Source organism: Stomoxys calcitrans, chromosome 5 (genome assembly GCF_963082655.1).
Source record: "Stomoxys calcitrans chromosome 5, idStoCalc2.1, whole genome shotgun sequence".
Classification (NCBI taxonomy): domain Eukaryota; kingdom Metazoa; phylum Arthropoda; class Insecta; order Diptera; family Muscidae; genus Stomoxys; species Stomoxys calcitrans.
This window is the reverse complement of record NC_081556.1, coordinates 117,388,969-117,407,345: the sequence shown is the minus strand read 5'-3', so window position 1 is coordinate 117,407,345 and position 18,377 is coordinate 117,388,969. Positions and strand designations below refer to the sequence as shown.

The following is an 18,377-nucleotide window of genomic DNA, read 5'->3' as shown; positions in this document are numbered from 1 at the left end:
AAATCGGGCTATACACATATATGGGAGCTATAACCAAATCTGAACCGATTTTAATGAAATTTTGCAGATGTGTTAAAATCATTAATAAAACAATCCATGCCAAATTTTGTGCAGTTCGGTTGAAAATGGTAGCTACTACGGCCATTTAAGTGCAAATCGGGCGATACATATATATGGGAGCTATATCCAAATCTGAACCGATTTTGATAAAATCTTGCATATGTGTTAAGATCAGTAACAAAACAGTACGTGCCAAATTTTGTGCTGATCGGTTGAAAATTGTAGCTACTACGGTTATTTAAGTGCAAATCGGGCGATACATATATATGGGAGCTATATCTAAATCTGAACCGATTTTGATGAAATCTTGTAGATAGGTTAAAACCATTAACCAAACAATCCATGCCAAATTTAGTGCAGATCGGTTGAAAATTGTAGTTACTACGGCCATTTAAGGCAAAACGGGCGATACATATACATGGGAGCTATATCTTAATCTGAGCCGATTTTTACCAAAATCAATAGCGTTTGTCCTTGGGGCAAAAAAATGACATGTGCAAACTTTCGTGATGATTGGACAACAAATACGACCTGCACATTGAATACATGGACTCACAGACGGACAAGGCTAAATCGAATCAGAAAGTGATTCTGAGTCGATCGCTGTACTTATCAATTGGTCTAGCTCTTCTCCTTCTTAGCGTTGAAAAATAATCACAAACTTAGAATACCCCATACCACAGTGGAGGTGTAGGGTATAAAAGTGATATGCCACCATGTAAAAACTTGTATCCCCAAAGAGGTGTCGCACTGCGGCACGTCGTTAGGACTCAAAATTTTGCACATGTCATACGAAGAAGGTCCCTTATCATTGAACTTAAATTTGAATCGGACAGCACTCATTGTTATGTTAGATGTTTGCCCCTGCTCCTCAAAGGAATGTTCGTGCGCAAATTTGCCCGATATTCTCAATGATGTTTGATTTAGGGGTATTTTCGGGGGTGAAGTGGTCCTCCAGACACTTGGCGCTGAAAAAATATCAGCATCGTGCTCTTCTTTCAAATACCATTTATTTAAACCCCATATTAGGGGAGTTTACACGATGAGGCGTCCCCCAAAAACATGGCCCCAAGATTGGTTATCAAGTTCGTTTTCTAATCTCAAATACCTTTCACTTGAGCCACATATTGGCATGGTCGAAAAATGTTTACCCTTTGGGGGGTGTTTTGGGGAAGGGGCGATGCCTAAAATACATGGTCCTACATTTGGATATCAAATTCGTATTCTACTCCCAAATACCTCTATTTGAGGCCCATATTGCGATGGTCAGTAAAAAATTGCTGTTTGTGGGGTATTTTGGGAAAGGGGTAGACCCCTAGAAAATTGGACCCGAAAGTGGGTATCAATTCTTGCTTATACCTTTCATTTGAGTCCCATATTGCCATGGTCGGTAAATATGTTCGATTTGGGGGTGTTTTGGTGGTTGGGGTGGTCGCCCTAGCACTTGGTTCGACAAATGGATATCAGATACGTTTTCTTATCCTAAATACCTTTCATTTGAGTCCCATATTGTCGTGATCGGTCTAAATATATGTTTGGTAGGTTTTAGGGTGGGGCGGCCCCCCTAGGTACCCCATCCAAAATTTGATATACCAAATTTTTATTTTTAGGGTACTATATGATAGCACACAACATTTCGCTTAAATCGCACCACCCATCGAGATCTGGCGTTTCTGAAAATTAGGGTAAGGGGGAGGGTCCGCCCCCCTTCAGATATCAAAAAATTTAGTACCCTATTTTCACCACGGGGTCATTGTGCACCATCTGTGAAAATTTCAAGAAAATTGGTTCAGCCCAATTCCTTTCATTTAAGCCAGACATTGACATGGTCGGTAAATATGCCTGATTTAGGGGTGTTTTTGGGGAGTGGGGTGGTTCCCCAAACACTAAGCCCGGAAAATATATCGACAACGTGATCTCTTCTCATATATTTGAACCCCATATTGCCATTAACCTCAAAATTGGATATGAAACTCGTTTTCTAATCTCAAATACCATTCACTTAAACCCCGCACTGAAAAAGCCAGCAAATATGTCCGGTTTGGGCTATGGGCCCTAAAAACTATGAATATCGAGCTCCACTGTCTTGTAGACCCAACTTGTCTCGGTAAGCAAATACGTCCTACTTGGGGGTTGTTATGATGGTGGGACGTCCCCTAGACTTCATGGTCTTCTCCCAAATACCCTTCATTTGAGCTTCAGTTTTCCATAGTCGACAAACATGACCGGTTTGGGGAGTGTTTTGAGGGATGGGGCGGCCACTCAGTGACTTGGCTTTGAAAATATATATCAAATTCGTGTTCTACTCCAAAATACCTCTTATTTGAGCCTCATATTGCAATGGTCAGCAAATACTTCCTATTTAGGTGGTGTTGTCAGGGGTGGGGTGGCCTCATAGACACTTTTCCCGAACTTTGATATCAGATTTGGGCTTTACTTCCAAAGGCCTTTCATTTGAGTCCCTCATTGCTAAGGTCGTAAATTTGTCTTCTGTGAGGTATATTCTCGGGGATGAGCGGCCCCCCAAACACTTGACCCCACATCTGGATATCAGATTCGTATTCTACGCTCAAATACCTTTTATTTGAGCCCCATGACCATGGCAATGGTCATTAAATAAGTTCTGCTTGGGGTGTTTTGGGAAAGGGGTGCACCCCCAGAAACTTTGTACCAAATTTGGATATCAGACTCGTATTTTACTCGTTAATACCTTTCATTTGAGTCCCATATTCTCATGGTCGGTAAATAAGTCCTGTTTGGGGGCGTTATGGGAAAGGGGTGAACCCCCAGAAACTTTGTCCCAAATTTGGATATCAGATTCGCATTTTAGTCGTAAATACCTTTCATTTTAGTCCCATATTGTCATGGTCGGAAAATATGTCCGATTTAGGGATGTTTTGGGGGTTGGAGTGGTCCCCCAAACACTTCGTCCGACAATCTTGCATTTGAGTCCCATATTGTCGTGATTGGCGTATATATATATATTTATGTATGTTTTTTTCGTAGGTTTTGGGGTGGGGCGCTCCCCCTAGGTACCCCATTTTAATGCCAAAGTTTTGGTTGTAGGTTACTATAAGAGAGCACACAAAATTTGGCTTAAATCGCACCACCCATATCCGAGATCTGGCGTTTTTGAAAATGAGGGTAAGGGGGAGGGTCCGCTCCCCCTTCAGATATCATTATGCACCATCAGTGAAAGTTTCAAGAAAATCGGTTCGGTGGTTTCTGAGTTTGTAAGGACCACACAAACAAACAAAAAAAAAAACAAACCTACAAACAAACACTAAATGATTTTTATATAAAAGATTTTTAATTTTTATATTGAAAATTTAAAATTTATTTTAAAATTTTAAATGATACTATTTTTATTTTTTTATTTTTAAATTTTTTTGAAAAAATTTTTTTTTTGCTCTAATTTAAATTTTACTTCTTTTTCATTGCAGCTCAATATCAATCACCGCGCATTATTGAACATCCCACAGATTTGGTAGTGAAAAAGAATGAACCTGCGACACTTAATTGCAAAGTTGAGGGCAAACCAGAGCCAACAATTGAATGGTTTAAGGTAAGTTGCTTAAGAAACTTTGAAATTGCCAACTCTCAACACAAATCACACTCTATGTTCTAATTACAAAAAAATTTTTTGCTCCCCCTTTAAGGATGGCGAACCCGTCAACACCAACGATAAGAAATCACATCGTGTCCTCTTCAAAGATGGAGCTCTCTTCTTCTATCGTACTGTGCAAGGCAAAAAGGAGCAGGATAGTGGCGTGTATTGGTGTGTGGCCAAGAATCATGTTGGCAAAGCAACGAGTCGTCATGCCACTCTGCAAATAGCGGGTAAGTGTTAAAAAAAGCCACGAATAAAAAACGCAAACAGCAAAAAAAGAAAAACTCCAAACAAGTTTTAAACGGCCACTAATGAGACCAGGAATGTTTACCACTTAGCAAGTGGCAAATAAGCAAATTAACACTTTTTTTTTAGTAAAAAAGAAAAAAATCCATCTCACAGACAGCCAAAGTGTGAAACGAAATAAAAAGAGGCCTTACTCCTTCCCATGCCTATTCAGAGGCAACAACAAATTGCCCATCCCTCTCATAAAACATTTACCAAAATATTTATGAAGCTATGGTGCGGAAAAAATTGCAGAAAATCTGTTCACAGTTGCAGCTGCTCCTGCGCGCTATTCCTGCGAAAACATAAAATCTATGTTGCAAACCACACAAGATATTGTCACACATCCATCGTGGGCAGCAGGTCCCTCCGTGTCGTGTCGTATTGTGTATCGTATCTTTCGGTGTGTCACTTCACACATTTATATCGTGTTTAAATGCAAGCACCACCGCGGTGGCTCATAAATCTATCATTTCGTTTGGCTGTGTTATGCGAAACATCAATTGTGTCGTTGATTTGCCTTAGCAGCACTTCAATACCCAGCGAGGGAGAGTGGGGAGAGGAGGACCCTATGCAACTCAAGTGGCCTATTGCATACAATCATCGGTCAGGTCCATGAGGAGGAGTAGATTGCTAAGAGTTGCCAATTAGGGGCAATATGTTGAAAATTTTTTTGGTCAGATATTTTGTTAAAATTTGCTATGTATAGGAGTTTTTGAAAAAATTTGATATCGATGATTACATACGTCAGCTTGTTTCTGATGTGCTTCCTTGCCACTCTGAAGTAAGCGGGCGGCTCCTTACCTTTTTCAGCGTTCATCTTCCCACTCCAAGATGACCGTTGCGTCCTTTTGAAAGTCACAGCCCTCCATGAATTCTCAGGGGCCGTGCGCGCTTGTTTCGTTACCGTTCCCTCTTTGTCTCCCTCTGCAGGAAACTGGCTGGAGTCTCCATTTCGGGAGAGCTGGATTGGAGCTCCTTTTCAACGTTTAAACTGTTTTATGCTCTTTGGGAGATATGATTCTCTGTCCAGTTTCCGTATAAGTGCTTCGAATGTCAATTCTATCCCTACCAGCATCCTGCACTTTCACACGATTGTGGTGTAAACTCCTCAGTTTCCTTCGCCGTGAGCCTCTTTTGAGCTTAACAATGACTCACTACTGCCGCCATCCCGTTGTCTTCATCTCCCGATTCAGCCGTTTCATTGACATTGTCGTTGTGTGAAACACCACCTTTTCTTAACCGCAGTTGCAAACCGCTTCAATCGAAGACCTGTGGTGTATTATGTTCGTCCTAGAAAGAAATGAAATAAGAGAAAGTAGGTAGAGAAATAAATGAAAAACCGACGTGAAGATTGAAAAACGTCTGGTCGACTAGAGAGCCGCCCCGTCAGCCATCCCAGGCCCTTGCAAAAGTTCAGAATGACTCGGGTTTCGAAAGACTCTTTGCAGACTCTTTGTCTTCAGTAAAGAGAAGAGGCCCGCCATTGCGGGGCTTTGACACAGCAGATGCTCGACCGTCTCCAACACTTTCTCACCTCCTCATCTTCACAGATCCTACAGAAATCCTTATCGTCCCGAGCCCATCGCTATGTCAGAGATCCGACATCGGTCAAAACTGCCACCAAAAATCCAAGGCTACGCTTCCCCATCTCAAGGAGCTCAAGGCGTGGAGACCGAAAAAACGCCCAGTGAAGAGAAGTTTACCATAGTTCTACGCCTTCTCCCCGCCATAGCGCGGCATTGGCACTGGAGATGCCCAACCGTCTCCAATTCCTTTTTATTTCCATATAGCCTGCAGATATTCTCATAGCCCCGAGCCCAGCGCGATATCAGCTACTTGACATCACATTGGCCGCTCAGAACTCCCACCAACAATTCAAGGCCGTGCCTGCCCATCTCAAAGATCTCAAGGCATAGAGACTGATAAATGTCTTACCGCCTAGAGATCCCAGTCATTCTGGACTCCTGCCCTTATAGAAATCCAGAATGAATCGGGGATCGAAAGACTATAGAGAGGAATTCATCCATAATCTTGCACCTTCTCCCCGCCATAGCGCGTCGTTGGCACATCAGATGCTCAACCGTTTCCAGCTCCTCCTAATATCCACAGACCCTGCAGAAATCCTCATTGTTCCGAGCCAATCGCGGTGACATCACATTGGCCGATCAGAACTCCCACCAACAATCCAAGGCCGCGCTTCCTCATCTCAAGGAGCTCAAGGCTTAGAAACCGAAAAAGTCTTACCGCCTATAAAGCCCCCCGTCAGCCATTCTTGGCTCTTACACAAGTCCGGATTGACTAAGGGATCGAAAGACTGTAGAGAGCTCAGTGAAGAGCAGTTAACCCACAATCCTATACCTACTCCCCGCTAGAGCGCGTCATTGATTCAGCAGATTGTCGACCGTCTCCAACTCCTCCTTATTTCCACAGACGCTGCAGAAATTCTCATCGTCCGGAGCCCAGCGCGTTATCAGCGACCTGACATCACATTGGTCGCTCAGAACTCCCATCAACAGTCCACGGTCGCGTTTCCCCATCTCAAGGAGCTCCCATGCCCTTACAGAAGTCTTGAAAAGTACTGATTGACTTGATGGTTGAAAGACTGTAGAGAGCTCAATGAAGAGGAGTTTAACCATAATCCTACGCCTTATCCCTGCCATCGCGGGGCATTGGCTTAGCAAATGCTCGACCATTTCCAACTCCTTCACAACTCCACAGATCCTGCAGGAATTCTTATCGTCTCGAGCCCATCGCGATGTCAGCGACCTGACATCCAAGTGGCCGGTCATGATCGCCACCAATAACCCACGGTTGCGCTTCCGCAGCTCAAGGGCAATCGACGTCCTGGTTCCAAAAAACTTTTGCCACAGGGCCTTGGCTACACTGCAGTCGTCACCCTGCAGCCCACGCCTAATCTACGCATTCACTGTAGTTGGCTTCCACCATTTCAAACAGCTAGTAGATAGGGGGGTTCACTAACGGCATGGCACTCACAAAATCCATCCGTGATTCCACCCGGGCTAGCCCATTAGCCGGCTTGTTTCGTGCCACCAACATATGACCCGAAACTCAGCTCAATCTGACAGCAGCCCCCTAAACATCCGAGATGCCTCTTGCATCTCCCCACAATCCAAGCGCCGTCTGGATGTCCACATAAATCGTGTCAGCCTGACAAGGCATTCGCTCCTAACACAGGATCACACCCAAGGTCTTGAGGATGGCAATAATCTCTGCCTGAAAGAGACTGCACCCGTCCAAAAGTCCACATGAATCCCTTATTACTAGGAATTCCACAAAATCCCCTACCCCGGTGCCCCCATCTAGCATGGGCCCATCCGTGTAAATAGAGGAACCCAAAAAGTTCCGTACGTCCCCGAGCTTTGGGTTCAATACTGCCTTCGAAAAAAAGATCTCAGCCTGAAAGACACTGCACCAATCCAGAAGTTTATGTAGCTCCCTAATTCCTAGGAATTCAACAGAATCCCCTGCCCGGTGTCCCCATCCAGCATTGACTCGTCGGTGTAAATTGAGGGACCCAAAAAGGGCGGGACGTCCCCAGCCCAAAGCTTTCTCTCCGGGAAGACAACCTCAAGATTGCCATTGAAGAAAGATTCGCATAAATAGTGACAATCTGTCAGCGTTCTGACTCAGGAGGTCCTGATGGTCGCAAAAACCTCAACCTGAAAATCACTGCATCCATGCAGAAGTCTATGTGACTCAGAATTTCTGGGGATTCAACAAACAACCCCTGTTCTGGTGCCCCCATCCCGCATGGCTCCATATATGTAAACAGAGGGGACCAAAAAAGGCGGGGTGTCCCAAAGCTTCTTCCCTCTACGGGAAAACAACTTTAAGATCGCCATCGAAGAAAAATCTGCCCGTCACAAAGTACGTCGAGTTGCCAATGCCACTTATTAGTTTGTCTACGCCAGCGCCTTTTCTCAAAACAAACAAATGCCCGAAATCCGAAGAGCGCCATGTCACTGACTCTCTTAGTCTGAGGGCAGTCCTCAGCGATGTGCATTCGACGTACAGGTGCAAAAGCCTCAGTTTCAGCATCGCATTCAGTGCTGCTCTCGGAGCACGTTTCCACGCCCCCTATATGAGCACCTTCCCTACAAACTGTACCTTCTCCACCATACCGCGTAGACCAACCCTCCAAGGGCTCGGTGCCACACCAGCCACCTATAAGTGAGGATTGGCCGAAGCACAGCAATGCACATCCAGTTGACCGTACTTGGTCCCCAACTCCTACCAATCCAGTTGCGACATGAGTAGAGCGCATTCAGCCCCCGTTGGACTCTCACCTCAACGTTACTTCTCCAGGTCAAATTCTGATCAAGAATATCACCTATCGTTTTAACCTCCCGAGAGAGGAGCAGCTTCATTCCATTTAAGACCGGCTCTGGGAATTCGCCATACGTTCTCCTTCTTGTCAACGGCACCAGCTCTGTCTTTCTGGGGTTTTTTCAAAGCTCATTGGCTCTAGCCCATCTCTACAGCTTCCTAAACACTCCGGACTTCCTAAACACTCAGAGATAGCGAATCAAAATGACGGCTTCATCAGCTTAGGCAGCCACCTTCACTTATTTCTGCTTGAAGAATCTGAAAGCCCTATTGATAACCAAAAGCCTCAGGAGAGGGCACGAGATTACTTTGAGCACCATAAAGACTGGAACTTTAAGCTCAGATTTGTGTAATGTTCATCGTTTTGTTATTGTAGCCACATTTTCATGTGAAGGTGGCGGTCCTCGTCAAGCTCCTTCCGGTTCAAAGGATCGGGAGCAAGGTAGCCATTGGTTATATAAAGGCGACTATAACTCACTTTGTCATATCGAGCATCATAGGCACTAAGTATTTGTGCAAGAACCGGTGCCACCCGGCCTCTCAATGAAAAACTCCGCTCGATATCACTGATTGTCCACGGTTGATGTTGCAGCTACTCCATACGGAGCATTCCACTATCCGCAACCTGTGGACGCGCCCGGTAGCTCGAAGCTAAGCTTCTTGTGACAGCAATGAACCCTACACAGATCAGACCTGAATGTTCCAGCCTGTGTGATGCTTACAGCTATGCCGTGCCGGAATGTTCATCGTTATCACGAGAAGTTTAGCTGGGAGCTATCGCGCGCGTCCACTGTAAGAGTAGTACCTCAAGCGTCTTGGCTACTGGGGTGAGAAGGAAGATCAATTTGCAAATTTTTGCCCATGATCATTCCACTAAGGAACAGGGGTAAACTTCTCACATATCAATGAGTGCAGTCCGATTCAAGATTTAGCTCAATGAGAAGGGGCCTCATTTTTATAGCCGAGTCCGAACGGCGTGCCGCATTGCGTCACCTCTTTCGGAGAGAAGTTTTACATGGCATAGTACCTCACAAATGTTGCCAGCATTAGGAGGGGAAAACCACTGTTGAAAATTTTTTCTTATGGTCTCGCCAGGATTCGAACCCAGGCGTTTCGCGTCATAGAGTAAGGGGGATTCGGTCTGTACGAATCCCCCTTATTCGGGTCCTCTTCAGGCTTCTGTAGCCGGATCACTCTGCCCATCTTCCAGACATCGGTTACTGTAGGATTGTTGAAAGACGGATTGAGGATAGTTGTAGGGTACTAAAATCCAAGTAGAAACAGATTCTTCATCATCATTGTGGAGATTTCGTCGGGGCCCAACGTTTTGGATTGCTTGGATTGCCACGTATGGCATTCTTAACTTCGTCCACGGTAAACTGCGACGGCTGTCCATCGGCTCGGAGACCACGGATATAACGAATGGCTATCCTCCTGGCCTTGTCACTCTCGGGATGCTTAAGAAATAGACGCTTGAAAAACCTGGCGCATTTCTTTGGTGAGTAACGTTGACAAAAGTAACAGAGGTTCTATCATCCCTTCTTCCGGGGTTAGAGAGTGTCTTAACAGTAGACCACAGCTTGCCTAAACCGGTACCTAAGTTGCATTGATTCAAGTGTTTGAGCCACATATTCGGCTTCGTTGTTCGTTGACTTACTTTACTTTACTTTAATTGGCTATGACAGAATATTTGTTCCACTAGCCGTCTTGTCTCCTTTCTTGTGTACGGGACATAGTTTGCTGAGGTTCCAATGATCGGGTATGCGTTCTTCTAGCCAGATTGCGCAGATAAGCTGATGCATACGCCTTATCAGGGTGTCGCCTTCGGTCTTAAATAGTTCAGCGGGTAACCCGTCGGCTCCTGCTGCCTTGTTTTTCTTTAGTCGGGTCACTGCTACTTGGACCTTATTCTGACTAGGAGGTAAACATTCTATACCATCATCAGGGATCGATTCTGCGGTACACTCTTCGCGTCGGTATCCCATTCGTTGAGAACCCTGTTTATTTCCAGATTCAGCTCAATGTTACTGGGGTTGGTGAGGTCCGTGCAGGGAATCCCATGACGCTCGTCTGCGAATCCCACTGCTGGCGACGGGCAATTGGGCCTCACTTGGGATATTCAAGTGGCAAAGCTGTTGCTGCGTTAATGGTTTCTTGGAATTTTCTCTCGGCAACAGGCACACTTAAGGGGGTCTTACCTCACTGAAGCGGCGTTTGGTGTACTCTCTGAAGCCGACCAAATTGGCCTTCTTCTGCTTGATAAACATCCGGCGCTCAGACGTTCTGAAGTCGGGTGGTCTGACGATGGTGGGTATTATGGGGAGGATATGCCACTCAGGAGAACAGGGGATGCAATGGAAATGTCTGGCGAACTGCTGCACCTCCTCGTAATCCTAGTGGGGGCATTCTCAATCACCGTGCAGAACGTGGAGCCTTCAATCTGCTCTGCCCCGCTGGTCGTTTTCTGGGGGAGCATCCCATGAAACGTGATGCGCATTAAAGCTTCTTAGTACCAGACGATTATGGCCCGACAGTAGGCTACTAATGTTGGGTCTGTAAGCTTGACCATTAACTGGGTCACAACTACCAACCGGCGGTATGTATTGGGTTGCCCAAAAAGTAAGTGCGGATTTTTCATATAGTCGGCGTTGACAAATTTTTTCACAGCTTGTGACTCTGTAAATGCATTCTTTCTTCTGTCAGTTATCAGCTGTTACTTTTAGCTTGCTTTAGAAAAAAAGTACAAATAAAGTATATTTGATTAAAGTTCATTCCAAGTTTTATAAAAAATGCATTTACTTTCTTTTAAAAAATCCGCAATTACTTTTTGGGCAACCCAATATTTATCTATCAGTGAGCAGTTTCAGTTTTGTTTTCTCCCCACTGAACCTGTGAGATCGTCGTGGCATCTCAAGCTGTGGTTTGTCCCTTAATGGCTATCAAATCGAGTTCTTTTTTTATAAATTTCTGCTAATGCCCTGGCAACTCTGCTTGAGTTATTATGGTTATATATGAGTTTTCCCTCTCGGCTAGAATATTTATTATTTTCCTGCTGGTTTGACGATATGCAGGGAGTTTTGTAACAAACTACAAATTTCCACTTCAACATTTGTTGGCGGGAAATTTAAGTGTGACAATAATGCTACGTTTTTGCGGCTGTTTTGGGATTGTTTGTCGACGGTTTTTTTTCTGTTATTTTTTGGGAGGAGGATAGCATACTATACATATGTTTAAAATAATTCTGGCTGGGAGTTGATTTCCATTTTATTTTCTGTGTGTGTTTTTTTTTAAGTTTTTGCTCATTTTCATATGACACAAAAAATTCCCACTTATGTTTGTCGAGGGAACCATTTCAGGCAGCTTCTTCCAAACCATCCCTACATGCATGCATCATTTTAACGATTTAAATGGAAAACTTCACTAGAAGATGAGGGGGCCTGGACAACTATATGGGCGAATAAATGTTGAAAGTGGGAATGAGTTGTAGAATTTTTTGAAATTGGTGTAGCATAAATGATTTTACCAAATGGCTTTGTCAATGTTTTCTGGGAAGACGCAGCTTTGTCTGGAAAAGTTTTCTAAGAGGGCCCCTGCCGCCCGTGTGGCAAAAGGCAGGCAGTGTTTAATGGATTTATTACCAAATTATTATTTTGTATGTGTTTTTAGGGCAGCGGGATGGTGAGAGAAGGAAGAGACATTTTAACAAACGAAGACAGTTTTATGATGTAGCAAAAAAAGTTTATACGATAAGAAGATATTTTTTAAAAGACTCTGGGGTATAGTTTAACATATTGCAATGGAAGTTTATTTTTTTAGGTTTTTGCTTAAAGCTTTAGAATGCAAAATTTATTTATCTTTGCCTTTAACTCACTTTTACTATGGTTACTTTATTTTTTGTTTATTTTTTCTTATATCATATGCTCTGTCATCGGCTTTCTTGTTGCTTGTTTTAACCTTTTGTCTTTTTGCTAGAAATTGTCATTCATCATTCATCATTCATCTCATGACTCAATTATCACTTCCTCTAACAGATATTGACAGTATCATCGTGGCGGTGTTGTTGTTATACTCGGAAGAGGAGTAGGTCTGGTTGGGTTAATATTTAATTTTCTCATTATTAGCATAGCTGCACTTGGCGTGGCGGTTTCATGTCCGTTTCATGGCGCGCTATTGACAAGATGTAAACAACTTTATCTTGAGCCTGAAGAATTTCCCATTTCAGCTTTCGATGTGATGCCACCATCACAACCACCAATGTTAGGGGCATGTCGGTTCATGGCTTTGAAGAATTTATTTGAATTTCCAGTCAGCCAAGAAAAGTCTTTGTCTACAACTACAATATGGCTATAAACATTTAGGTTTTCTGTTTTCTGTTTTATTTTTTTTTGTTCAATGTCTATTAATACTCTTGGCACAAACGCACATTATCCACACATTTCTTGCATGTCAAATATTTAACATTTCGTAGCGTAAAGTTTCTCAACAATTTTCATTTAAATATTTACCATTGGCAGAGTAATGACAGATATGTCAATAGGGAATAGCTTGGTGATCAACATCATCATCAGCACCATCATCATCAATTACTTAAGGCACATCAACACCAGTGGCTAAGTTTGAGGGAAATGACAACTTGTTGGCAATTAAATCATTTTCTGCAGCATTTTATGAAATACGTCTTGAGTTTCTGTAAAAGGATATCAAGAACAAGTAAAAAGGCGTAAAGTTCGGCCGGGCCAAACTTTGGATACCCACCACCTCGGGTATATATATGTAAACCACCTTTCATCAAAATCCTGTGAAAATTGCATACCTTATGTATCACAGCAGTTATCAGGAAATATGTTCCGATTTGGACCAAATACTAATAAGTACAAGTCATTGTTCAATTGAGTATAACAAAAAAATGATATTTTTCGTAGATATATATAAAAATAAACCGCATATACAACTTGGATGTCGAAAAGCCTAACATAAGTCACTGTGTCAAATATCAGTGAAATCGGATTATAAATGTGCCTTTTTTGGGACCAAGACTTTAAATCGAGATATCGGTCTTTATGGAAATCTTGATCGATCTAGACCAAATTGCAGAAATATGTGGGGGGCTTAACTTAACTCTCTGTCCCAAATTTCGGCAACATTGGACAATAAATGCGCCTTTTATGGCCCCAAAACCTGAAACCGAGAGATCGGTCTATATGGCAGCTATATCCAAATATGGACCGATCTATGTCATATTGCAGAAATATGTAGAGGGGCTTAACTTAACTCTCTGTCCCAAATTTCGGCAACATCGGACAATAAATGCGCCTTTTATGGCCCCAAAACCTAAAACCGAGAGATCGGTCTATATGGCAGCTATATCCAAATATGGACCGATCTATGTCATATTGCAGAAATATGTCGAGGGGCTTAACTTAACTCACTGTCCCAAATTTCGGCGACATCGGACAATACATGGGCCTTTTATTGGCCCAAAACCTTAAATCGAGGGATCGGTCTATATGGCAGCTATATCCAAATATGGACCGATCTATGCCATATTGCAGAAGTATGTCGAGGGGCTTAACTTAACTCACTGTCCCAAATTTCGGCGACATTGGACAATAAATGCGCCTTTTAAGGGCCCAAACCCTTAAATAGAGGGATCGGTCTATATGGCAGCTATATCCAAATCTGATCCGATCAGGGCCAAATTGACGAAGGATGTCGAAGGACCTAGCACAACTCACTGTCCCAAATTTCGGCGACATCGGACAATAAATGCGCCTTTTATGGCCCAAAACCTTAAATCGAGAGATCGGTCTATATGGCAGATATATCCAAATCTGGACCGATCTGTGCCATATTGCAGAAGGATGTCAAGGGGCTTAACTTAACTCACTGTCCCAAATTTCAGCAAAATCGGATAATAAATGTGGCTTTTATTGACCTAAGACCCTAAATCGGAGAAGCGGTCTATATGGCAACTATATCCTAATCTGAACCGGCCAAATTGACGAAATATGTCGAAGGGCCTAACACAACTCTCTGTCCCGAATTTCAGCAAAATCGGATAATAAATGTGGCTTTTATTGGCCTAAGACCCTAAATCGGACAAGCGGTCTAAATGGCAGCTATATACAAATCTGAACCAATCTGGGCCAAATTGAGGAAGGATGTCGAAGGCCCTAACGCAACTCATTGTCCCAAATTTCAGCAAAATCGGATAATAAATGTGGCTTTTATGGGCCTAAGAGCCTAAATCGGAGGATCGGTCTATATGGCAACTATGACCGAATCTGGACCGATCCGGGCCAAATTGACGAAGGATGTCGAAGGCCCTAACACAACTCACTGTCCCAAATTTCAGCAAAATCGGATAATAAATGTGGCTTTTATTGACCTAAGACCCTAAATCGGCAGATCGGTCTATATGGGGGCTTTATCAAGATATAGTCCGATATAGCCCATCTTCGAACTTAACCTGCTTATGGACAAAAAAGAATTTGTGCAAAGTTTCAGCTCAAAATCTCTATTTTTAAAGACTGTAGGGTGATTTCAACAGACAGATGGACGGACATGGCTATATAGTCGGAAATGGATATTTCGATGTGTTGCAAACGGAATGACAAAATGAATATACCCCTATGCTTCGGTAGTGGGTATAAAAATTGTTTGTCTTATCGAAGAGCTTTTTGGAGTTGTTCTAAAGGTGTTGGGGGGTTTCAAATCTGCATTAGATTCTCTGGGTATATTCACCATGTCAGCATTGCTCGTTCATTGAAAGGAATTTTGGATGATTTTTTTGGTTTTTTCTTCCTGATTTGAACATCTAATTCGTTCTGCATCATCAGTGTCTCTGCGACCACATTTGAAGTACGTGTACTTTTTTCAATGGACCCTCACCCATACCCCCATTTTCAAACACGTCAGATCTGGGAGATGTGTGCGCCGTTTAAAGCGAAATTTTGCATGCCACCTAATGGTACCCCAAAAACACGAAATTGGTATATAAGTTTGGAGTCAAAAAACCTAGGGGGACGCCCCATCCCAAAACCCACCCGAACGGACATGTTAACCGATTAGGGCAATATGGGTATCAAATGAGAGATATTTAAGAGTAGAGTACGAACTTGGCCTTAAAACGTCACCATAAGTGTGGGGGGTCCCCCACCACCCGAAAACTCCATTCAACAGGACACTTTTACCCCTTTGAGCAATATCAAATAAAAGGTATTTTAAAGTAGAGTACAAATCTGACATTAAAATGTATACTTTGGGGTCTGAGGGCCCTTTCCAAACCCCAAAACTCCCCCGCAGGACTAGAGTAGAGTAAAAAGTTGACATACAAATTTATTCCTTTATCAAGAGTATGAAGTAGATCTAACATCCAAATTTTAATGGGCGGACCCTCCCCTTACTCTATTTTTAAAAACGCAAAATCTCGGAGATATATGGGGCGATTTAAACGAAATTAAGTTTGTTTATAATAACTCTGAAACAGAAATTTGGTATGCTTATATAAGGTGGGATATCTAGGGGGGCCGCCCCTCCTTCAAAGCCCGCCAAATGAAAATATAAACCAATAATGCCAATATGGGGCTCAAATAAACGGTATTTCAGACTAACACGAATCTGATATGTGGGAGTCTACCTCACCCCCAAAATACCCCCATACTGGACATATTTACCGACCATAGCAATATAAAGCTCAAGTGAAAGGTATTTGAGAGTAGAGTAGATAAGAGCTATCAATGCATCCACAAATAGTCACAGTTTGGAGCGGTTTATGGACTGGTGGCATCAAATTATGCCAAATTTGACTAAGCGTGTGGACCATTTGAGACGTAGTCACGGTTAACAGATCGGGTACAATATGGGTCTTATATGAAAGTTATGCGAGAGTAGATACCTAGGGGGACGTTTGGTCCAGATACCTAGGGGGACGATTGGTCCCAAAACCCGCCTCAAAACAACGAAACAAAATCAGTGATCCGGACAATAAGGGTTTTAAATGAAAGGTATTTGAGAGCAAGGAACAATAGGCTATATAATTTTTTTTTTTTTTGGAACGGGGGCGGACGCTCCCCTTACCCCAAAAGCACCACCCAAAAATAAAAGTGGATCAATCGGGATAATATGGGACTTAAATGAAAGGTATTAGAGAGAAGAGTACGGATTTGGGATTAAAAATTGGGTTTAGGTATCTAGAAGGCTCGCTCAACCCCTAAAAACCGCTCCAAAATTACAAGTTTACCAATCGGGGCAATATGGATATCAAATGAGCGGTAATGCGAAGAAAAATACGCAACTTTTAGAAAAAATTGAAGTCAAGTTCCAGGGGAGCCGCCCAACCCCAAAATTATGCCCCAAATAGACATGTACACCGAACGGTACAATATGGGACTCAAACGAAAGGTATTTGAGAGTACAATACGAAATTAATATACAATTTGGGGTCTATTCTTAGGTAGGTCGCCCCATACCAAAACTTTTCCCGAAATATACATCTTCACCGAACGGGACAATATCGGACTCAAACGGAAGGTATTTGAGGGTAGAATACGAAAATTGTATAACAATTTTGGGTCAATTCCCCGTGATCGCGTACTCCTAAATTATGCACCATATGGGCATGTACACCGATCGAGACAATATGGGATTCTATTGAAAGGCTTTTGGGAGATGAGTACGAATTACATAATTTTCAAATTTGGACCATGTCAAAAAGGGCAAAGGGTGAGGCGAGCTAGTTATAAATATTTTTGATCATATAATTCTAAGATGATCCAACCATATCCGTTTTTCCGTCTGTCAAGAAAAATTAAAACAAGTAAAAGCGTGCAAAGTTCGGCTGGGCCGAATCTTATATACCCTCCACCATGGATCGCATTTGTTGAGTTCTTTTCCCGGCATCTCTTCTTAGGCAAAAAAGGATATAAGAAAAGATTTTCTCTGCTATTAGAGCGATATCAAGATATGGTCTGGCTTGGACCACAATTAAATTATATGTTGGAGACCTGTGTAAAATGTAAGCTAATTTGAATAAGAATTGCGCCCTTTGGGGGCTCAAGAAGAAAAATAGAGAGATCGATTTATATGGGAGCTGCATCGGGCTATAGACCGATTCAGACCATAATAAATCCGTATGATGATGGTCATGAGAGGATCCGTAGCACAAAATTTCAGGCAAATCGGGTAATAATTGCGACCTCTAGAGGCTCAAGAAGTTAAGATCCCAGATCTGTTAATATGACAGCTATATCAGGTTATGAACGGATTTGAACCATACTTGGCACAGTTGTTGGATATCATAACAAAACACGTCGTGCAAAATTTCAGTCCAATCGGATAAGAATTGCGCCCTCTAGAGGCTCAAGAAGTCAAGACCCAAGATCGGTTTATATGACAGCTATATCAGGTTATGGACCGATTTAAATCATACTTGGCACAGTTGTTGGATATCATAACAAAACACGTCGTGCAAAATTTCAGTCCAATCGGATAAGAATTGCGCCCTCTAGAGGCTCAAGAACTCAAGACCCAAGATCGGTTTATATGGCAGCTATATCAAAACATGGACCGATATAGCCCATTTACAATACCAACCGACCTACACTTATAAGAAGTATTTGTGTAAAATTTTAAGCGGCTAGCTTTATTCCTTCGGAAGTTAGCGTGCTTTCGACAGACAGACGGACGGGCGGACAGACGGACGGACATGGCTAGATCGACATAAAATGTCGCGACGATCAAGAATATATATACTTTATGGGGTCTTAGACGAATATTTCGAGTAGTTACAAACAGAATGACGAAATTAGTATACCCCCCATCCTATGGTGGAGGGTATAAAAAGTTATTCAATTGGAACTTTTAGGAGATATTATTCTACCATTGGCAGTTGAAGTTCGAAAATGGGTTATGTGATCCACTGCTAATAACTTTCACCTCTAGGCATGAATCTTTTTAACACAAATGATTCATAACGAAATATTTTCCTTATTTTTTTCCTTAAACGAAAACACACCCGATTCAAAATATGCAAATAATTTCAACCAAAAACCCCCAAAAAGAAAAAAAATGC

General features: G+C 42.7%; 1 protein-coding gene across 1 annotated transcript in view; it reads left to right on the top strand.

The window, feature by feature from the left end:
* Nucleotides 1-2,571: 2,571 nt before the first annotated feature.
* Nucleotides 2,572-18,377, top strand: part of LOC106082778 (roundabout homolog 2) — a 200,444-nt gene continuing 184,638 nt past the window's right edge. The window contains exons 1-3 of the mRNA XM_059369918.1: nucleotides 2,572-2,578; nucleotides 3,504-3,625; nucleotides 3,720-3,900. Of these exons, the coding sequence (XP_059225901.1) occupies nucleotides 2,572-2,578; nucleotides 3,504-3,625; nucleotides 3,720-3,900 (310 nt within the window). The remainder of the gene's footprint in view (nucleotides 2,579-3,503; nucleotides 3,626-3,719; nucleotides 3,901-18,377) is intronic.